Below are 17,664 nucleotides of genomic sequence, written 5' to 3'. Positions count from 1 at the left end.
GGCTAATTAGATACTTGCATATTAACAAGCAGTCGAAAGGGTGTACCTAATGAACTGACCGCTGAGTTAAGTTAAAAACGTTTTCTTCATATTTATTTATTTTTGTGTGTTTCAAGCATCAGTTCTATAAAGTTATAGCTTACTTGCAGTACGCAGATACGGCCGCTAGGGGCTTCAGTTCCCCCATTTCCCCCCAACTTGATGCTACTGACAGACCAAGAAAGGCAACACCCGCTGAAAGCCGAGGCTCTTTGTGCAAATCTGTCAGCGTTCATCCAGAAACGAAGTGGCGTTAAGCAGCAGAATACACGGCTCAATGCTGACATGCAGCAGCTTATAGAAACACAGCGTGCGCGCCTGTGAGGGAGACGACGACGTCCGCAGTTTGGCCTAAGATGAGCAGCTCCGGTGTGAGTATCGTTAACCTCATTATGAGCTGTGAGGGGTTTGTGAATTAGTGCGATTTTGGAGGAGCCCGATTCATTTTTATATCAGCATGCCACTCTTTGTTCTCAGCATGTGTCCGTGCTTTGACTCATTTCACAAACGGAGGGTTTATTGTCACTGTTATTGATGGGGGTGCAGGGTGCTCCTGCAGGATGAGGAGGCGTTGCAAGTGTTGCTATGATACTAGGCAGGGAGAGGGTGCTGATGCCCGCTGGAGTGGTGCCGTCATTTTTATCGTTATGTTCAGATCGCTGTGCTGTCTGTGTGCATGTGTGAACAGAAACGAGAGAGGGAGCAGAAGAGGAAACTGCAGCACTTCCTCGGTGACCTTGCTTTGCTCGGATCCCTGCAGGTTTGGCCACACCAGCATGCGCGTGCACGCTCTGCTCATCTCTCGCAAAATCACAAAATCACATTGCTTCCTTTGCAGGGTTTTAAATACTTCCAGCCATGGCTCAGAGGGAAAGAGGAGTTGCTGCTGACAGTTGTTAATGAGGATCTGGTGAGTTTCTGTAGAGAAACTGGGTGATTATACACACTATATGCCAAAAAGTATTCGCTCATCAGTCTTCAGACACATATGAGCTTGAGTGTCATCCCATTCTTAAGCCCTAGCATTTAAAATGATGTCAATCCACCCTTTGCAGCTATAACACCTTCAACTCTTCAGGGAAGGCTTTCCACAAGGTTCAGGAGCGTTTATGGGAATTTTTGACAGTTCTTCCTGATGCACATTTGTGAGGTCAGACACTGCCTGGCTCACAGTCTCCGCTCTGATTAACCCCAACGGTATTCAGTCGGGTTAAGGTCAGGACTCTGTGCAGGCCAGTCAAGTTCTTCCACACCAAACTCTCTCATCCATGTCTTTATGGATCTTGCTTCATGCACTGGTGTGCAGTCATGTTGGGACAGGAAGGGGCCATCCTCAAACTGTTCCCACAAAGTTGGAAGCATGAAATTGTCCCCTCCGCCAAACTTTAAATTTGGCACAGTGCAGTCAGACACCATCGAGTACCATCTCCTGGCAACCGCCAAAACCCCAGATTCCATCAGATTGCCAGACGGAGAAGCGTGAATCGCCACTCCACAGAACACGTCTTAACTCTGCAGAAAGTTGGTGACTATGTGCGGAGGTCATTCGTTGAACCCGCTCTTCCACTTCCACTCTGTTATAATACCACTAACACTTGACTGTGGACTATTTAGTAGTGTGGAAATAACACAACTGGCCTGGTTGCACAGGTGACATCCTATCACAGTACCAAGCTGGAATTCACTGATCTGAGAGTGACCCATTCTTTCACAGATGTTTGTAGAAGCAATCTGCATGCCTAGGTGCTCGATTTTTACAAAATTCAATGGTTTGGATGGGTGAGTGAATACTTTTGGCAGTACAGTCCAAGTGAAACATTCACACACCTCCCCAGTCTCACTGTCTTATCTAGGGCACATCTATGACTTCTACAGCAGCTTTCTCTCCCCTTCCCTTTATTTTTGTTCGCAGGGTTGGCGTTCCCCAGGCTTTATGGTGTCCAGAGCCTCCTCCTACTCCTCCACCAGCAGCTGTAACAGCAGTGATGTCTCTCCCAGCAGCAGCTCTCCCAGTCTGACCAGCCGTAGCAGCTCCCCCCTGCCCGGGGAGCCTCCGGGCCCACGAGGCTCCCGGTCACATACCAAGACACAGCCACAGACTGCCAGGTGATTGACTGCAAGTTTGTGTGTGCGTGTGGATAGTAACACGTATGTGCTTGGGTTCAGAGGGCAGCTTGGGTTGTTTGAGGCATTTTAAGAATTGCAGTATTTTTTATTGTGCGTCGTGGAAAGTAATCTCCTCCTAACTGGGTAAAAAATGATACATGTAAGAGGATTTAGATGTGGAAGTATGAGTAGAAACTTCCTACTGGCTCTCCAAGTTTGCATGAAACTGATAAATCATTGGAGCTCTTTCTGCAGTCACAGGGAGGCCTGCATCGAGGAGCATCTTCTCCCAGCATCTCCCAGTGAAAGGGAGATAGCAGTACCCGTAAGTACCTTCAAGGAGGCGAAGTGCAGAAGCCAGTATAAGCGTTCTTCTGTTATTTAAATTGCTCACTCAGCCTTGCAGCCCACACTTTGTCCCCCTCTAACAGGAGGTAAACTGCACTCTGTTTCTATTGGCCGGCTACGTCAAATACGGACGCCCCTACGCGTGGATACGCTCCAATCACGAGCGCCTAGTCAACATCGGTGGCACAGATTCGATGGTCAAAGACACGCCCATGAAACTCAAGTCCATCGCAGACTGGCAGACGCGAGGTATGGAAACAATGTGTGGAATCCTAACAGGAGAAAGTTATTGTTTCAGTGCACTGATTCAATAATTACACCATTTTCCATGAGCTTAATCAGATGCAGATGTGTCTGTGCTGCAGCTCGAGCCTGGCGGAGATCAGTATTTACGGTGGATTAGGGCCGTGGAAAAAGGCTCCTAGTGCTTTGGTTAATCCATATATGTTTATGTGCAGTGCATGACATCTCACAATAAAAACATCAGACTTTTCTTTCTTTTGTCCTTCGTCAGCAATTCGTGTGTGGGACGTTGTCAGTGAGCTGGTGTGTCTCTGCACCGTTCCCTCTCCGTCCAACCCGTTCGCCCTGGACATGAGTTACATCAAAAGTCTTCCTCTCGCCGAACGCTTTCTTGTCACGGGAGCTCTCCTTAACTTCCTGGAGATGTACGTGGTTTACGGCAACCGGGACGAGTTGCATTATGATAAAGGTGCGAACCTTTATCACTCTTGGTTTACTATACCAGCAGGTGGTGCTGTTTAGCTATATTTTAAAGGCATGAAACCTGAAGCCTTTCTCCTAACATACTTAGCTTGGATACATAATCATTTAAGAGCATTGCTGAGTGTCCGTGATGATGTTTTGTTTTGTTTTTTTTTCTTCCTTTCAGTGGTGGAAGAGGTGAAGTCTCTCAGGCGTCTTCATGTACACTCCCTGCTCGAGTTGCAGCGACTTAGAGAGAGCTCCGGCAGCGCCGCGGTGCACGGCTCTTCTGCAGAAGAGTGATTCAGATTGTTTGCATACACTGTGAGCTACATCAAGCTGGCCTTTTATTAATGTAGGAACAAAAAAAAAAACCTAGTAATTCTTGTGAGCCAAAAGCTCAGAAATCAGAGTGCTCTATGTGCTTGGTGCTTCTGTTTGCAAGGGGCAGCCAATCAAGAGAAAGATGGCTTAAAGGGGGAGGGGCTAAAGTATCTTGTTGGTGCAGAGGATGAGCTGATGGGCTGCACAAAGCCTAGTATGAGAGAAATAAGGATTATTTTGAACTGTAAATCATGCCATGGTACAAAATAGGAAGGAAGCAGAAGCAGGCTATCGGGGAGCTCCGTGTCATTAGGAAAATTAAGTCCAAAATAATGGACTTCTTCACTTTTCCCCCAAAGTGAGGCATGAAATTCTCACACGCTGCAGTAACCCATGCAGATGGAGATGAATCACCTTTGGTTGCAGGTGTTAGACTTTAACAATGTGAAAGAACTAGAGAAATAACCCTGGGAAATGAGTCACATGACTAAAATTCTAACTAAATCCCAGGACCTCTGAACGTGCTGCCCCGTAACCCCTAAAACCTTCAATCTCTTCCTCTCCACCCACCCCCACATACTTAAATCGGTTTTCTTCAGACCAAATATAGCATTTTAAAACTGAAAGCCTGGAAACAGAATGATTAATCGAGGGTCAGAGTAGTAAGAGTACAAAATGCACAGGCAAACAAATGCTTTATAAAAAACGTTTAATATTCCATAAAATACATATTTAAATATGTACGACAACATAAAAACAGAACACTTGTTAAATACATCTTAAAAGCGGGCACGTCGACGCCTTTTCTGAGATGAGGCTTGTGCCGTTTGTAATTAAAAAGTCAGGTACATCATGTTAAAATTAACCGATAACAACCTGGTGGCACATCAGTCAGGAAAAACAAAAAACACCTTCCCTGTTTAAAAAGAAAAGTCATTTTTAGCTTAGTTTTGGTCAAAAAACAGAAAATAGAGTTAACAGTAACCTCTGGCTTCATCAACAATCCTCCTGTCTCTCATGTTTGTAAACCTAGAGATAAAAAATTACCATCATGGCACAAGTTATGCAACACGGCACACGTGTGTGACCAGAACGGTCACTCTAGATGGACTCCGGCACCTTTTATGGCTTTTATTGATGTGAAGGAGCAATTTAAAAAAAGCACGCCGTGCTGTTTACCGACAAGGCTGCTCAATATGCAAAGTCACGGATGGACAAGAAGAATTTGGGTTTTTTCTAGGAAAGAAAGGCACCGCCACCCTTCATCTCAAGTTCCCCCCCCCCATTTGGAATGCAGGTGCATGGCCCAGCATTCCTCACGCAGGCTTCACACAGGAACACAGTGTTCCCAGTGTGGGACACAAACAAGCAAGTCACTGCTGAGGCTTCCCCGCCCCTCACATAAATGTAAATTATTTCTTGCTAAAGACAATTAGGACCTTTTTTTGTTTTGCAGGTTAAGCAGAGACTTTTTTAAATTATTATTATTATTAACACCTCTATTCTGATAATGTCCATTTTCCCTCCGGCATGCATTACACTGAAAACTGACCTCATATCAATAAGACTTCAATTTCCTGAGTGAGATCATCTTAAAAAGGACTAGAACGTGCTCAGACTAATTATGCATATCGCAGACTTGGTGGGGAAAGGCAAAAACAAACAAACTAAACTTTACTTTGGTATGACATGCCCGCATTGTCTTTGTCGTCTTAAATTTGTTCATCCAACTACAAAAGTAGAAAAAAAACAAAACAAAACCAGATGCTCATTAATGGAACAGGCTGAAAAAGAAAATAACACTACTTCATGACTTTGTCACATGTGTCACTTAAATATAAATAAATCTTGAAAAAGAAAAAAAAAGACTTCCAGGTTCTCGTGGTGTTTTTCCAGTTTTGCCGGTGGACTGTTTGGCCAAGAGCAGGTACTTGGTTGGTTTAACTGTCTCTTTCCAGCAGATCAAAGTCTTTGGTGGCTTCAGCATCAAACAGAGAACTTCAAACAAGCCCAAAAACAAAATTAAAACCCATTACAGACAGTTTGGGTATGTCCCAGTCTAGTCCTCAAACAGCCTTGTGGCCAGTCACAGTTCAGTATCTTGTGCCCTGTTGGACTCTGCGCTTGCAAAAGTCTAAAGGCAACTCTGCCGAGTCAAAAAGAAAAAATCTTCTATCTCCAAGTCCTCACTGATTACGGCAGCATCCACCATGACCATCCCTATATCCAAATATGGACCTTTCTCATGTCTCATTAACATCCACTGTGGTCTTCATTTATTTTTCAATCAGTCTCTTCCCTTCAACGAGGTTGTCATCGGGTTAATAAAGTGGTCCCACATCTGACAGACTTGAAATAAAAAAAATTCAAAAACAGAACAGGTTTCAGTTCAAGCTGTCGGAGGACGATCCTCTCCTGGTGATTGTTCTCATGGGGCTGCGGGATACAGAGCCTCTCTTCTTCCAGCGAACTGTGAAGGAAAAGGAAAAGGAGAGAGTCAGCGATGTTGGCTTGGCTACTGCAGCTGAATTATTAACAGTGAAAGCCAGCCTCTAGACAGGCCTAGGTTGTCATTATCTGAGAGTAGCACATTGTGTGATAGCTTGAGTTTAAAGTCTTCCTGGTTCAACTTTTATGTGGCAGTGCTGAATTCTCACCTTTTCCCAGACCGGCTGGCAGCGTGGAGCTCTTTGCTTTGACTTGAGAATTGGACGAGTCCTCTGCAAGTTTTCCTTTCACCTCTCCCGACGGCATCGTGGCCACACCGGTCTGCTGCCAGTCGCTCATCGCCCGCTGGAAGGAGAGTCCCAGACAGGCGGTCATGTCCCGCGCTCGCTCTGCACGGCTGCACCAGAACACCCGACACTGCAGCTGCTGCCCCCGGTGCTTGCAGATGTACAAGAAGACGTTGGGCCGGTTGGTGTCGGCGGCGCAGTACGCGATGTCCTGCAGGTAGGTCTTTGTGAGCTGTCGACCCGTGCTCAGCTCTTTGACCTCGACGTATCTGGGCCGCACGACAAGGGCGTGGTCCTTCCTGAGCTTCTTCCCGTTCGCGATACCCTCCAGCAAGTGAGAAATGGCCTCCTCCGCTTGCTCCCGGTCCAGAGAAAAGATCTTCTCCGTCCCCAGGTAGTGCACTTTGAACAGAGGGTCGCCGTGGGACAAGGACTCCGTCCGGTCGCGGCGGAATCTGCGCCGCAGCTCGGCGGGCGAGTTCTTCAGGGTCTGCATGAGGTGGAAGGTGCTGAGGGACATGATGCGTTTCAGGCTGGGCTTGGAACTTTTAGTCGTAACTGGGTTCTCGTCAGCGTGTCTCCCAATCTTCCACCCTCCTTTAAATGGAGCGTGGCTGCATCCACTGCTTTTATCTGAAATGAGGCAGACGAAGACGGTGACGTTAGCAGATCCAGAGACAACCGATAAGCCGAGCAGGGGATAAATCAGGCAAAATGAGAGGCTATGTACTTTCTAATAAATTAAGTAACAAAAACAAGGTTACACTTATGATGCAAAAAAAGACAAGTCATCACAACTCGCAAATAGGAAAGAGAAAGTCACCAAACAGGTTTGGTTACAGAAGTTGCACAGTCAGTGAAGTATTCAGTCCCTACAGACAGACAGCACCCATTAAATATTTACAGACAGGTTTGCCTTGGGCTTTGCTGTCACTGTACTCTTAAGAAACAAACACAATGATGGAACTGGAAACGTGCCAGAACAAATGGAAGATTACTGTAAAAAAAAGCTAAAGTGACATAGGCAAACACTAGGGCCATGTTCAAAACGAACTCTGCATTGCAAACTTAATTTCACCACTTCTGGAGGACTTAAAGGCTTTTGTGATCTTGCAGAAAAATAAAAAATAAAAAAAGTCTTATGCAATCACATCTGGCCACCCATTGTCTCTCCTATCCTACATACCGACAGAGCTGCCTGCTCTCCATTGTGTTGCTCCTTATATTTTTTCCTCTCCCTTTTCTTGGCCATTCTTTCAACATCCTAGCTCCCTCCTCAAGTGACTCGCACAGGGAACCGCCGACTGTTCTAAGGTGGTGGCCATTGTTGCTCAAACCCCTGCGCAGGAAACAGCTTTGTATCCCCCCCACCTAAGCATTTTTCCCGCAACACAATGACATGCTTATGAAAAGTGTGTCATCTCATGAAAGAGCTGCAGGTTCAGCCTAAAGCACAGCCCAGGTAGAGCCCAAACCTGCAGGTTTTGGTACAGTTACATATGACCAGTGCACACATGGACAGGTACAGTTAATTGTGTGGGTCCACACACACACACACACACACACACACACACACACACGCAGGACAGGCAGTTTTGCATTTAACCGAAGTCTCTGACGCACAATCAGAGAAATGTAATCCCAAATTTCCATCCAGGTAACACTTCATGTGCATCAGAATACACTGTCGTTTTCTCGTGCACGCAAATATAAAAAATAGCTCATGCAAATATCTACAATCTCTGGAAGTGGACAGAACATTTTGTTTACATTTACCCCGAGCATGTGAGCCTGTTTATTTCACGCAAAACACGTTCACAGATGCCCGGAATAACCCTCCATTCAAAATAAGGGGCACGTAGGCTTTGTGATGCTTGCGTTTGTAGAAAATAAGAAGAAAAGACTGTCAGTAAGCAGTTGCTTCAGTTCTTCGCTCAATACATCCAAGCCGAATTAACAACCAAAATCTAAAAAATGATTGAAAATAACTCAAAGTTAGCCTGCGAAGTGAATATTATTAGAAAAAACGAGATAACTCTAAAAGCGCTGATTTTGCTGCGGGGTTCGGCTAGACCCGACGTGTCCCCAAACTTGGGCTTAAAACTTGCTGAGAAATCCCTCCTATACTTGCTCAGCAGATATTCCCAGCAGAGTTTCAACACCTATCAAACTGTTGTTGTTTTCTATACATCGTTTAGAGCGCTACACGACAACCAAATTACTTGTTAGGACGTGAAACTTACCTGGCTTCAGTTTCATGCAAACGACGTTTTGGTGCTGCTCAGGTGAAGTGTAGCGTCCCGTGATCTCGAGCAGGTGGAACTCCGCAATCCTGCACAGAACTGTGCGGCTGTCTGTAACCGCAAAGCAACTCCGAAGCTCCTCTCTGTGTGAACTCTGTGCGGTTAGAGAACTGGCTGGCTGGCTGGCTGACTGACTGACTCGCACCTCTCTTCTCTCCTCTCTGAAACGGTGGATGAGGCGAGCGCCCGTGGGACGGCCGTTTTTAAACAGCGCAGGCGCGAGCACGTCACACGCGAACGAGCGTTTGCGTCCGAGCATTAGAGCGGGGGTGCTGTGGTGGAGGCCACAGGGCAGTAGCGATGATTTATAAGAGAGAGGGATTTACAGGCAAGACGGGGCGGGCAACAATAGACCCGCTTTCACTTACTGGAACTGTTGTCTTAATTTATGACTTATTTACATTTTCACTGTAGTATCAGGGCGTTCAAGTACCCTGGATTTTCTTTTATATTTTTCTCACAACAGGAAGTATTGTCATTTTTACACACACTTCCCCAGAAATAATGATATTTTCACAGTATTTAGAATATGCGTGACAACAATAATAATAATAATTAAAAAAAGCTCTACAGTTCACAGAGTAATCAAAACCAGCATTATTTAACCAGGCAACCTGATCCACTGACCCAGTTTGTTATCATGCAAATGTAATCCTGCACGTTTAGTCACGAAATGTGGAAATTAATGATCTGATGATCTAAATTTCCATTTTTTGGTCCAGGTTCTCACTTTTAGAGAGCTCATTTTTTCGAAGTAAAGTTCAAACATCCATAGATATTCAGTTTGAAATAGGTATTTCACACAGCTTGTTCTAGCAAGTTTTTAATTTTAATTTTATTTTTGTCAGTCTTGCCTTTTTCATTTGCTGGAATCTAGAAGAAGTGAATGAGGACACGCAGACAGCTGGTGTGACAGAGGTTGATATAGAGTTAGATGATCCAAGGAGATGAAGAAGATTAAGACTTGCTATATTTCTTTTCATTTCCTCACTCCAAAAGTAGGTGAAACTAAAAAAAGAAAAAGTTGTGATATTTCATGTCACCGTGCTCCTCCAGCAGTTTCATATTTCTTTATTTAACCACATGTGCAATACCACACTGAGCAAACATCTGAAACCCACTAACTTTCGTTACCATCGCATTGCGTCACAGCCTCTCTCTAATGAGGATCGTTGGCCTCGCTGGTTCAGATCTGCTCTGGGTGTTTATTCTGGGGGCATTTTGAACAGTGGCAGAGGAAAACTTTAAACGGTTCCATGTGTCCGTACATTTGTGTGTGTGTGTGTGCGGCTGGGTGTGCCTGACGCTGTGAAACAGTAGGGCCTCTGTTTCTGCTGGGTTTGGCCCAACAACAGCTAAGTTCTGGACGTCACACTTGCCTCAGTACCTTAGCGGGACACATAGAAACTATTCTTAGGGCTCTGGTGACATAATGGATCATCTCAGACATGCACCCACCCACCTACGTATGTTACACCGGGAGGCAAGAACAGACTCAGCATCCATCCAAGACGTCCCGTAGGAAGAGGTGCAGCTGCAGTCCTTGAGCATGTAAAGGCATGTCGCACCATGTTGCATTGGAGAGACTGCTTCTTTGGTCCTCCAGTTGAGAGGATGGGGCACCACACAAAGCATGACAATCCCCAGCAGTCAAAGACAAATTATTCTTTAGATTTTACAATTAGCCACATGATTACCAGGGGCTCTGGTGGATACAGGCACACCCAGTTCTTCAGAAACCAGTTGGCGCCTCTTATTTCAAATCCCCCGACTCCTGCTTGTGACTGAAACCAATTAGCGAGTCTTTGAAGGGGTAATTATAAGTAATTGTTGGCAAACAAAGGCATCCTCAGGAGAACGGGCAGTCCAAGATACTGCAACACTTCACTAACAAAACAGCTGCTCGAATGGTCAAAGTCAGCACTCTTCACAGCTGAGCCAAGACAGGATTCAGGAATTTGCACTTCCAATAAGACAAGACAGACAAGTTGCAGAGAAGGGGGGAAAGAAACTATAGAAATGGATAATGAGTGACCCAGACCTGAAGGCCATTCCAGTGCCAGTGAACCTGAAACTCGAAATCAGGCTTTGTTCCAAAGAACAGGTTTCTGTGGTCACTGGGAACAAATTGTTACGAGAGTTGCCCTCTTATTTACAGGATTTTTTGTAACCTCTGTCCTGGTTGTCATGCAGCCTCATAAAAACGATAGATGGACTATCTCTGTAGTTGGAAACTCAGTAAACAGAAAACTTTTAAGGAAGTAAAATTACACTGTAAACCTGAATCCATTCATGGTAGAGCTGTGTTATGGCCAGTTCTCCTTTTTCCAAGTGCTCTAAATCAAATGCCATTTATTGATGCCTATCTGCAGCGCTCAACAATGAAGGCTGCATTCCAGTTTGCTATCTGTGAGTCCCATTGAAGCGATAGTGGTTCCTCCAGCCTCTATCGCAGCAAGCACGCTAAAAAGAACGCTAAAAAGAACGCTGTGAACTTTTACCTTAAAACGATCCTTGTCAGATGCCGAGCATCACACTGGCCTGAAGTAACCTACCTGTTAGTCTGGCGTCAAGGCTGAAACCCTCCAGGTACAAGAAACAGAATAACATGCTGACGTGACCCGGAGATATGAAAAAGGATGCTCAGTGACTCAGTGTTCCAAGTTTTGATACTCTAACTCTCTTTAAGAATTCATTAAAGCTGCTGAATAGATTTCTATGAAATTTACTGAGGACAGATTTTTATTTAATACCTTCAAGTTCATGCGGAGGATATGCACAAAATCACTGGGCCACCTGCAAATTACAAATACAAGAACTGCTCAGGCATGAAAACCCATTACAAGAAGCTCCTGGTGGACACCTTTAATGCTGATGTTTGACATGCTGATACTCCTATGAAGGCCCACAGAGCCATTGTTATGGTGGTAGTCTCTAAGTCTTCTTAAAAATACTTCACTAAAGCGATCAATGGTAGACTCAGAACATGAAAACAAGCGTAGAGCACAGAAGGTATCTTTTTACTGGGGGAGTAATTCAAAAATATGGTTGCAGAGAATTTTAATTAGCCTACCAAATTATTTGTTTATTTATTTATTTGGTTGTTTCAAAAGTCTATATAAGACAAAATGTCAATGGCATTAATACATTTAACTTAGAGCTTCTGTATTTACGTTATACTTACATTTAAGGAAATATATTGTATCTTGTATCTGTTACTTTGTATCACATTTGTCGTTTGCAACTTGTTGCTAAGTCCTTGACCAGGAATCGCATCATATGCTTCCAAAAAACCTCCAAAATCGATTTTATCCAAATGCGAGCATCATGTCAGTGTGACAGCAGTGCCTTTTTCTGCCCGCTTTCTTACTCGAGCGGCACACGCATTGGTAAACTGTGTTCAGTGATAAACGAGTTCACCTGTAGGGGGAAGTTGGTTGAGGCGTGGAGTTATGAAAACAGGAATGGTAACTGTAGATTTATGGGTCGGTCTGCTACAATAGACAACATGATAGGGGTAGATTTTTTGTCCATGTATGGTATGACAAGTGTCCCGTTTGACGAGTGCGATCAAGTAAGGCACAGTGATGTTTTGTAATTGCATCAGAGACGCCTTACATAACTTTGTCATTCTTGAGTTGTTTTGAGAATGGGCTGGGTCATGGCGCAGAGAAAAACAATAACTTGTATTCCTTGATGTTAGAATAGCTGCTCTAAATGATGTGCCTGTGAAGTGGAGGGTTATAGCAAGCATGCTTCTACATAATGGACTCAATAAGGAATCAACACATTCAAATCTTTTAACGCTGCCGACTGTCTTTGGCACTTTACTGCAACCATTTGCATCACTGCCATTCCTGCTGCTGTTGGTCGTTTCTACTACTGTCTATGCACATGTCTGCTACTGCACTTGCACTACTGCCACTATTGTACATAGGTTTGATTTTTATGTATTCCCTTAAACATCATTTATCTTTTTCTTAAGTCTTCTTTTTATATTAAGGTGAGAGAGAAGCTGAATTTCAATTATCTTGTACTTTCTGTACATGGAGCCAATATCTTTCTAAAAGCACACAATAACAAAACTAAAGCTAGGTATGGAAAGGTGAGGTGTTGGTTCTAACCTTCGCTCATTTGGTGAGAACTGACTGCAACAAGCATGTCTAGACATTAATACTGGCACGTTAAGAAATGATCAGCAATATGTAGACACTGATAAGATGACATTTGTAAATAACTGTGATTATTTCAGATTTCTTCATGCACACCATCACACACACCATTCTTTTACATTGTTATAGGAAGGAGTTTAAGGAAAGGAAATAGAAATGGTAATTGATATATTCAGTGTAAATGTACTGTTAGCTCGGACATATGCTTTGATAGGCTAATACATAAACAGTACGACCAGTTGTCCCCTTATGTTTTGCTACTGAAAGCAAAATTACGAAAAAGAGCCTGAGTCAGAAGTCCTGGTTGGTATAAAATTAAACCATAAAAGATTAATATAACGTAAAAGATACAAACCTAAAACCTATGTAGGTCACAACGTCCTAATGCAACAACAACAACAAAAACAAAACCATAAATTAAATACAAATATTAAATACGTTTTTTATTACAAAACTACAGTGATCACATATAATAATAATAATAGTAATTAGTATCAGTAACATGGCCTAACTTTACTCATGAAAAATATAAATAACACAGAATTTCTGTGGTGCAATAAAAGTGAAGCAGTTAGTCCAACAGTTATTTACATACTTTTATGGGTTTGATACAATTAAGTGACGAGAGGTGCTCTTTCACTCAGAGGGATTTAATCAGGAGGTACAAATCCTTTATCTGCTTCAGGTCACACCTTCCCGGACAAGTGAAACAGGCCTCTGGTTTCAGAAGGAAGTGACTGTGTTTTTCAAAAGAAGTTACTGGTGGGGCTTTGTTTTACAGTCTGGCTTCACAGTCAGGCTTTACTGTTATTTAACCAAAACTAAAGGAAATGGTTTAAGAAGAAGGAAGAGAAGAAATGAGGTGTTTCAGCATATGACAAGGATTGAAACATCACAAATGTATAGTTTGAGGAGGCTAAAAATACTGTATATTTGTTGTATAGCCAGTTGAAAATCTATTTAATCGCACACAAATCCCTTTTCTTTGTTTAGTTCTTTCTTTTTTTGTGGCCTGAAGCTAACACCCATACTGTAGGTTTTAAGGGAGAGGTAATTTCCTCAGGATGTTACTTAGCTTATGTAAGTCAGTGTGTTTGTAGTTAAGATATGCCTCATGCAAGCTTTAATGGAAATGCAGGATGTTTATGGAGCTGATGTTTACTGTTTGTAGTCTGTGAAAATAGCAGGGTTTAACCTATTTGCTACGTTAATACCACAATGCAATAAAATATAGTTTTTATGTAGCGTAACATCAGAGAAATTTTCAAAGACTCACATGGCATTATAACAGCCAGGAGGAAAAGTCTTCATAAAATCTTATTTTGGGACAGCGCTAGCAAAATATGGATCATATTTGACTGGTCAGTCTCTACAAGTTGTTCCATGTCCTACTAACCAATGAAATTTAAAAAAGAATTCAAAAGAGCTGCCCAAATAACATAAAGACAATACCAAGATGGCTACCAATGTGGCTAAAAGGACTTTTATAATATCCAAGTACTGAATAACCTGCAGACATTGTTAAGTCAGGTGAGCAATAAATTACAATATGAAGAATGGCAAAATAAAGGCACAAATAACAGTTTTTCCATTTCAGAGCAAGATACAATAGAGCTCAAGCAATAGTGTTTACCCCAAATCCCTTAAAGAAGATTTAGCAAACGTAGCAAGGAGAACAAGATTAAGGCATAATTCATTTGGGATCACAAACATTGACTTCTGTTTTCTCTTTATTAAGCAGGAGATAGTTATCAGCCACATAACTTTTAATAGAGTCAAAGCACATCTTGGGACTTAAAAAAGATATACAATCGAATGCCATCTGCACAGCAGTGATAAAAAATGTCTCTAAAAGCACTCCAAATATGCTGAAGAAGGAACAGATGTAACAGAGAGGGCAGAGGCCCCAAAACAGAAGCTTGTGGCACACAGACGAGGGAAGTGGAAGAGAACTTAGGAGTAGCTACAGGGAAAAATTGTGAGACAGATATGATTAGAACCACTCAAAAGCTGACGCTGTTACACCCAGTACGTCAGTCAATTGAGCACAGTTTAATGATCAAACGCTGGGGTCCAGTCTAATATCAGCAGAGCTAATTGGAGACTATAAGAAGAGCTGTCTCATTGGAGTGAGCTCTATAAAAGCCAGATTGAAACTTATTAACTTATTGCAGCTTGTTTATCCAATAACCAAGTCATATATCTCACATAGTCGTTGATAATAAAGACGTGCAGATGCTTCAAAACCATTAAATCTAGCTGTTTCGTTATTAAATCCAAGCTCCAAAAGCATCTTATTCTACTACATGCTACTCTGTGATGTAGCACTTGTGCTATTTAGCAAATGTTAGCATGCTAACAAACATAACTAAGATAGTTAGAAACGGTAAACATTGCTAAATATCAGTATGTTAACTCTTTCATTGTGAGAACTGTGCCTATATGTAGGGCTACACTCTCACCTAAAACGCAGTAGTGCTTTGAGACAAATGCTAACACGACATGCTAATTTTAAATGTTAGACCCAGAAGTCCTGTGTAAACGTCTTAAAAAGCATCAAGCCTTTAAAAAAAAAAAGAGGCTGGGGGCTTACACAATTTCAGGCAAGTGGTTTAAATGCTGTGGCGTGCTATATTTGTATTTGTGGGCATTTTTAGTGCACTGTAAAAGCTGCATAAATTAGCAACAACAAACAAATTCAGAGAGTTTGTTGAAAGTCTTATCAGGTTTACCTTTGTGTGCAAACGTGAGAGACTGCTTAACATTTTGACAGCAGGGCCAGTCGGAATAGTCTCAGTACTTGAAGCATGTTTGCATTAGCAATACGTTTTTACGTATGCTGCTGTTGACTGTAAACTCTGTAGACCTCGGTTTTGACTATTAATTAAGAATGAAAGGGTGACAGGAAATGTACCTCTTGACAGACCTGGGATCAGAAAGGGAAGCTGGGAGGTTTAAAGAAGAGTTATCACTGGACTAGACATATGAGACTCAGGTCTATAAATAACACTTAGTTGTTTGTGTTAGGACTGAAAGCTGTAATTTATCCCAGACTAACAGCACAGATTTAGGGTTTGCCAGGAGCTTACCATGTGAAACCCGGAGCTATAATTGCATCTTTACCTGGACACTGGCATGGAGGCACGCCAGAGTAATAAATCCATTTCTTTCTCTGATTTACAGTAAAGCTAGTTGTCTATTTATCATTTCCTGAAAATGAACCTGCAGGGCTATTGTTTAATCTTCTACCGGACATCCCACTAGGCGAGAGTCCCATGGCGAGAAAGTAGCCAAGTGGCCTGACCTTCACAGGAATCACATGACTCAGGGCTGTGTGAGGGATGTTATAAAAGATAGGCTGACCGAAAAAAAACAAGTGACAACAAAAACCAACATCTGCCAGCTGACTGCTCCGACACAGATGTCCTAATAAGGCATTTTAATGGGCCCATGTGGAGCAGAAGGAATGACACCATGTCTGCTTTTTACTCACCTAGTAATCTTTTACATGAGGGTTACGTCAGTCTGCTGATGATGTCATTTCCTTTTTCTTCCCTGCTCAGTCTGAAAAAACTTGTGCAGATTAAGCCTAACTCCCCTAGGTCAGACAGGAACATGGGTTTGTCTGGGGGAATTCCTCATATCATGAGGTGTATTTTCAAGACTTTCTTGTGCATTTTGGTCCACCATGAAACTTTATACCAAAAAGAGAGATTAGCCGATTATGTAACATCCCGGAAAAATAAAACTTGAGTCTTTTAAGACACTTCTCAGTGACCTATTCATGATAAGCACCACAAAAGACACTGAGCCACTTGAATAGATTTTATCACAATACTTTCCCTGAACTGGGCTTTGCTTTCCTTCTCATGAGCTTATTATTGAGGGCACTCATTTTGAAAACACACACACAAAAAGTCCAAAAATGGAGTTTATGGAAGCTGAAGGAGGCAGGTTTAATCTCTGGTTCCTCTTTTGTTTTGTCTTTATTTCAGCCGCGTACGTTGCTTATTTCTCTCTTTTTTAGAACTTGATGAATATGGTGTTGACTGCTTTGTTATGGAAATGCTCTAAAACTCAGGGACCAATCAGAATTTAGACTAAACAGGAAGAGGAGGTGGCTTCCTGTACTGGCTACCGTTATTTGTGAGTGGAGTGTAACTGAATTCCAGTGTACTGGGACAATTTGATTTCATCAAGCTATTGTTTGTCTTACTGTTTGAAACGTAATCCAGGTCACATGGTTAAGACCCACGTTTGAACTGTTAAAGTAAACATTTTTGAACGAGCTTCACTTCCTTCCTTAGAGCTGGATTAAAAGATCAATTCCAGATCTGAAGTCCCAGATATGAAGATGGGGGAGACGGGGGAAACAGCTAGTATTGACAGGCAATCATGATGTTTAGTTCATAAGGCCTGTGTGTGTGTGTGATTGGGCTTGATCTTGTGCAGGAAGAACTCTTTGCCCTTTTCTCAAGATCCACCCATCCAAACCACATGAGTGAGCAATGAAGTCATTGGTCACCGGAAACAGGAAACAAAATGTGAGCACATTTATAGAAAAACACGTTCAGCTATCTTTGTGATAACCATTTTGAATTCTAGACCATCAGACCGATGACGTTTTTGCAAAAGTTGCCGTGTTTATCACAACTCGTTGAGGCTTAAAGCCTTATACGTATACAGTCATGGAAAAAAGAAAGTACCTCCTTCAGTTATAAGGTTTTATTTTTTTTTTTAAAATTGTCTGATCCTGAAATTAGGTCAATATAAAGTCAGAGGAACAAAACGTGACAGAATTAAACCAAAGCTAAACCAAAATGCCGAAGCAGTGCCATAAAATAATTGAACCTCACGAGTCACAGTCTGATTTCTCAAAATATCAGTAAGACAGGGATGAATCTGGTGAGAATGAAGATGGGATTATTACAC

General features: G+C 42.5%; 2 protein-coding genes across 3 annotated transcripts; one reads left to right on the top strand and one right to left on the bottom strand.

Moving 5' to 3' along the window:
* Positions 1-192: 192 nt before the first annotated feature.
* Positions 193-5,790, top strand: si:dkey-19b23.7 (uncharacterized). Of its 2 annotated transcripts, XM_006801705.3 has the most exons (8): positions 193-410; positions 728-799; positions 878-949; positions 1,952-2,145; positions 2,401-2,470; positions 2,577-2,742; positions 3,008-3,205; positions 3,386-5,790. In XM_006801705.3, exons 1-8 carry the CDS (start codon positions 396-398, stop codon positions 3,499-3,501), a joined length of 903 nt encoding a protein of 300 aa, XP_006801768.1. In that variant the 5' UTR covers positions 193-395; the 3' UTR covers positions 3,502-5,790. The 2 variants fall into 2 exon arrangements, with proteins under 2 accessions (XP_006801768.1, XP_087693165.1); XM_087837039.1 differs by having other exon boundaries at positions 728-949.
* Positions 4,215-8,718, bottom strand: si:dkey-19b23.8 (uncharacterized). The gene is made up of 3 exons (XM_087837041.1): positions 8,501-8,718; positions 6,180-6,890; positions 4,215-5,992 (listed from the first exon to the last, which is right to left on the bottom strand). The coding sequence occupies exons 1-3, from the start codon at positions 8,514-8,516 to the stop codon at positions 5,907-5,909; spliced, it is 813 nt and encodes a 270-aa protein (XP_087693167.1). The 5' UTR covers positions 8,517-8,718; the 3' UTR covers positions 4,215-5,906.
* Between the last annotated feature and the right edge of the window lie 8,946 nt (positions 8,719-17,664).

Source organism: Neolamprologus brichardi, chromosome 3 (genome assembly GCF_056152115.1).
Source record: "Neolamprologus brichardi isolate AB-2024 chromosome 3, ASM5615211v1, whole genome shotgun sequence".
NCBI classification, from domain to species: domain Eukaryota; kingdom Metazoa; phylum Chordata; class Actinopteri; order Cichliformes; family Cichlidae; genus Neolamprologus; species Neolamprologus brichardi.
This window is presented reverse-complemented; position numbering and strand designations above follow the sequence as displayed.

What these genes read in the sequence shown, in the direction of transcription:
- si:dkey-19b23.7 (XM_087837039.1), top strand. An exon ending in ACACAGCCACAGACTGCCAG is followed by an intron (nt 2,146 to 2,400) that starts GTGATTGACTGC and finishes CTCTTTCTGCAG; the next exon opens with TCACAGGGAGGCCTGCATCG. An exon ending in AAAGGGAGATAGCAGTACCC is followed by an intron (nt 2,471 to 2,576) that starts GTAAGTACCTTC and finishes CCCCTCTAACAG; the next exon opens with GAGGTAAACTGCACTCTGTT.
- si:dkey-19b23.8 (XM_087837041.1), bottom strand. An exon ending in GCCAGCCGGTCTGGGAAAAG is followed by an intron (nt 5,993 to 6,179) that starts GTGAGAATTCAG and finishes TTTCCTTCACAG; the next exon opens with TTCGCTGGAAGAAGAGAGGC.